The sequence below is a fragment of the Lolium rigidum genome, chromosome 3 (genome assembly GCF_022539505.1).
Source record: "Lolium rigidum isolate FL_2022 chromosome 3, APGP_CSIRO_Lrig_0.1, whole genome shotgun sequence".
Classification (NCBI taxonomy): domain Eukaryota; kingdom Viridiplantae; phylum Streptophyta; class Magnoliopsida; order Poales; family Poaceae; genus Lolium; species Lolium rigidum.
Window position 1 is genome coordinate 55,271,461 of NC_061510.1, and position 3,348 is coordinate 55,274,808.

A 3,348-nucleotide genomic window follows, 5' to 3' on the forward strand; every position below is an offset into this window, starting at 1 on the left:
AAACGCCACCGCGCCCCGACGACCAGGATACGAACCCATCCACCTCCCACAAGATTATTATTCGGTTCTTAAATAAAAAAATATACTTAACAAAGTATAACCATGCAAAGCAAAATTAGAATGTGAATGGGAAGTGGTGGTTCTTCGGTAATGCGGGCGATAGAAGTCCACACCTTTTATCTCGTGTCACATAGCTCGTCTTATTTGGCGAATGGTTATCGATACTTTTAGTTACCCCCTCCAACTAACATAACAAATATTCTCGGGGATTGGTTGATGGAGTCAATAGACGAATTAAAGCTCAAATTCACGTGGGAGTTTGTGCTTTGTGTTGGGATATTGAACTTTCACGATAGTGTTATATTTAGCAACACCGAAGTTGCTCATTTGTTGCATATTTTCCCCGGGATACTTATTGGATACACATGTGGTCCTATGTGCACCCTGGGATAAGCAGGAGTACATGGACTCTGGCAATAACCATTTGCATATGGTCGCTCAAGATTATCTTCAACCGGTGCAAGTGGAGATCCAATAATAGAATGCATGATGCCTAGATGCTAATTCTTTGATGTTTTGTTGGCTGATCTTTTTATCCACCTTCTGTGATCCATGATTTGTAATACTCTAAATGATAATTAAGGTTGCTTTAGAAATGTTGTGTATATCGATTGATGCAAAGACAAGATCATTCCCTTCTTCACAAAAATGAGAAATTATTTATATATACCCATGGGCGATTTTTGACATATTACAACAAAATAGCTAACCAAACAACACTATTTGTAAATAAGTTTTAAGTAAATGAGATTGCGCTTATTTATAATAATGCTAAATATTATTAAAAAATATATTCATTATTTTAAAAGTATAAAATTACTTTGATAAGGCCTTTTCTGTTTTTCATTTCTGTGAAATTATCGTAAATCTCAATCACCCCAGACCCCATGGTTTGAAGCCTAAAATGCAGTCAAAACAAAGTAATGACAACTTCTCCAACACGGTGAAGGAAAGTTCATTTTATTTTTTATTTTTTTCAATCCGGTTTACTCTCCAAGTGTATATCAGCTTCTAACTTTAGATTAATTTTCTATTTTTATTTTTCTAGCGGGTATACTTCTTTTATTGTGACAATTCCATAAATGTGGATTTGGATGAACAGTAAATTGTCGGTTGTTTGATTCAATTCTAAGAACAAATGGACATGTTCCGTAGACAACTTGAACATTTTTTTTTTGCGGGGAACTTGAACATAGATTGTCCAAGTGAAACAAGCAAGCGCTCATAAGTTCAAGAAAATCAACTATATCACTGGGTTTTTCTTTCTCCAAAACTAAGCTAATCAATTGAAGTTGAAAGTGATATACTCTAGATTTCCCAACCTTTAAGGCCAACCAGTCAATGTTTTTGTGGTTAGTGCGGGTGGTCGTGCATATAATTACTTTGATTCAAGGGTGTGACTAATTCTCAGTCGACTTAGTATCAAATTCCATATCTAAGTGGATAAGTGGAACTTTGTAGGTAAAATAGCAACCTCGTGCAATACCGATGCACACAAACCATGGAAAATCCAACGGTTTCGGAATCCAGTGAGCTCTAACTTAACTCTTGGTGAACCTAGATCTACGGAAACCCCAAAGCCTAAATCAAACATATTGTGTGTCTCACAAAGATGGATAACATTTTTATTGGTAGGCGACACACCCGTTAAAAGAGACCTACTCCATCTTATCAGTGGCTGGGGCCTAGGTGTGTTGTTGTTCTGAGTTTCTCACCTGAAAGAAGGGTGCAACGGATGTTACATGGGTGTTTGCACGTACTCACTGTTTATTTAATCTCAGTACCAGCAAAATCATTATGAATGTAGAGCTACAACGGAAACACTCCACAAAGACACTCGCTATCACGGATCACTTCTTCCCAGTTCCCATCCTGTCCTAGGAAGGCCATGTCGGGGCCTTGCTTGCCGGTTCCTCCAAACCCCATCCTCGCTCGCGTCACACATTTTCCCAATATAAAAACTCCCCAAAACCCCGCCACATTTACACCACCTCCACTCTAGTGCAACTGTACGTGCTCACGTCGTCCAACCGTAGCACCGTGTGCGTTGCTCCCCATGGCCAAGCGCCTCTTCCATTCTTGCCGCTCCCCCTCCGCCGCCGACGTGGTCATCCCCACCACCCAGCACCACCCACCGCCCTTCACGCCCCCCGCCGGGGCATGCTGTCCGCGCGTCCTCCCTCGCCGCCGTTCCCTGCCACCGGACTCCTTCGGCGCCAGAGGCTGCGCCGCCGACTACTCCGCCGACGACCTCCCTCCGGCCCCCGGAACGCCCGCCTACCGCTGGCTCAAGAGCTCCCGCTGGCACGTCATCGAGGCCGCCGCCAGCGACGGCGACGACACGCCCCGCCTCAAGATCGACGCGCAGCGCCGGCTGCGGCGCTCCCGCCGCCGCCGCCGCCTCCACCGCAAGGCGGCACTGGCGAGCTTCTCGTCTGGCGACAGCGGCTGGTTCAGCACCGACGAGGAGCCCGACGACGCGTACAGCCGCAGCCTCGGTGGCGCGGCGGAGGCGGAGGCGACGGTGGTGACGTCCACCGCCACGGAGACCTCCTCCGGGAGCTCCGGCGCCGTGGCGGCGGCGGAGGCGGACGTGTCCGGGAGCTTCGCGGTGGTGAAGCGCTCCGACGACCCGCGGGCCGACTTCCGCCGGTCCATGGCGGAGATGGTCGTGACCCGCCGCATCTACGACGCCGACGGGCTCGAGCGCCTGCTGCGCTGCTTCCTCGCGCTCAACGACCAGCGCCACCGCCGCGACATCGTCGACGCTTTCGGCGACGTGTGGGAGGCCGTCTTCGCCAAACCACCGCCCCACGGCGCCGTCGCGTCCGAGCCTGCACCACGCTGCTGCAAGGCTGCAGCGGCGTCTCGTCGGTAGCAGAAGTGCAGAGCACGTATGTTCGCCCTGTATAAAATGTGATTACTTTGTACGTACATGTTGGAGTAGACTAGACGTGATGAGTATGTAAATTATGTTTCTTCTTCTTTGGGTTTGCGGCAGTTGCCTCCTTTCGGTTTCTTGCATGCTACTTCTTCTTTGCAGTATGGAAATGGGTGCCACTCTGATCTGATGCGATAGGACGTGAACAGAGTACGTATGTATGCACACACGCCTGGTTTCTACAGTACGTTTCTTTTCAGCTCTCTCGCAGAGTTCTGTAAGAATGTGAATTGATCTCGGAAATATATTTCGTATCATGCAAATGGGTGTACTTTCTTTTGACAAAAATGCTACTCGTTCCTTTCTGTTTTAGTTTGGTCTTTGATCTCGTAGAATTTCATGTAACT

General features: G+C 47.6%; 1 protein-coding gene across 1 annotated transcript; it reads left to right on the forward strand.

The window, feature by feature from the left end:
• The first annotated feature begins 2,116 nt into the window (after positions 1-2,116).
• LOC124694860 (transcription repressor OFP7-like) lies at positions 2,117-2,938 on the forward strand. The gene has a single exon (XM_047227792.1). The coding sequence runs from the start codon at positions 2,117-2,119 to the stop codon at positions 2,936-2,938; it is 822 nt and encodes a 273-aa protein (XP_047083748.1).
• The last annotated feature ends 410 nt before the right edge of the window (positions 2,939-3,348 follow it).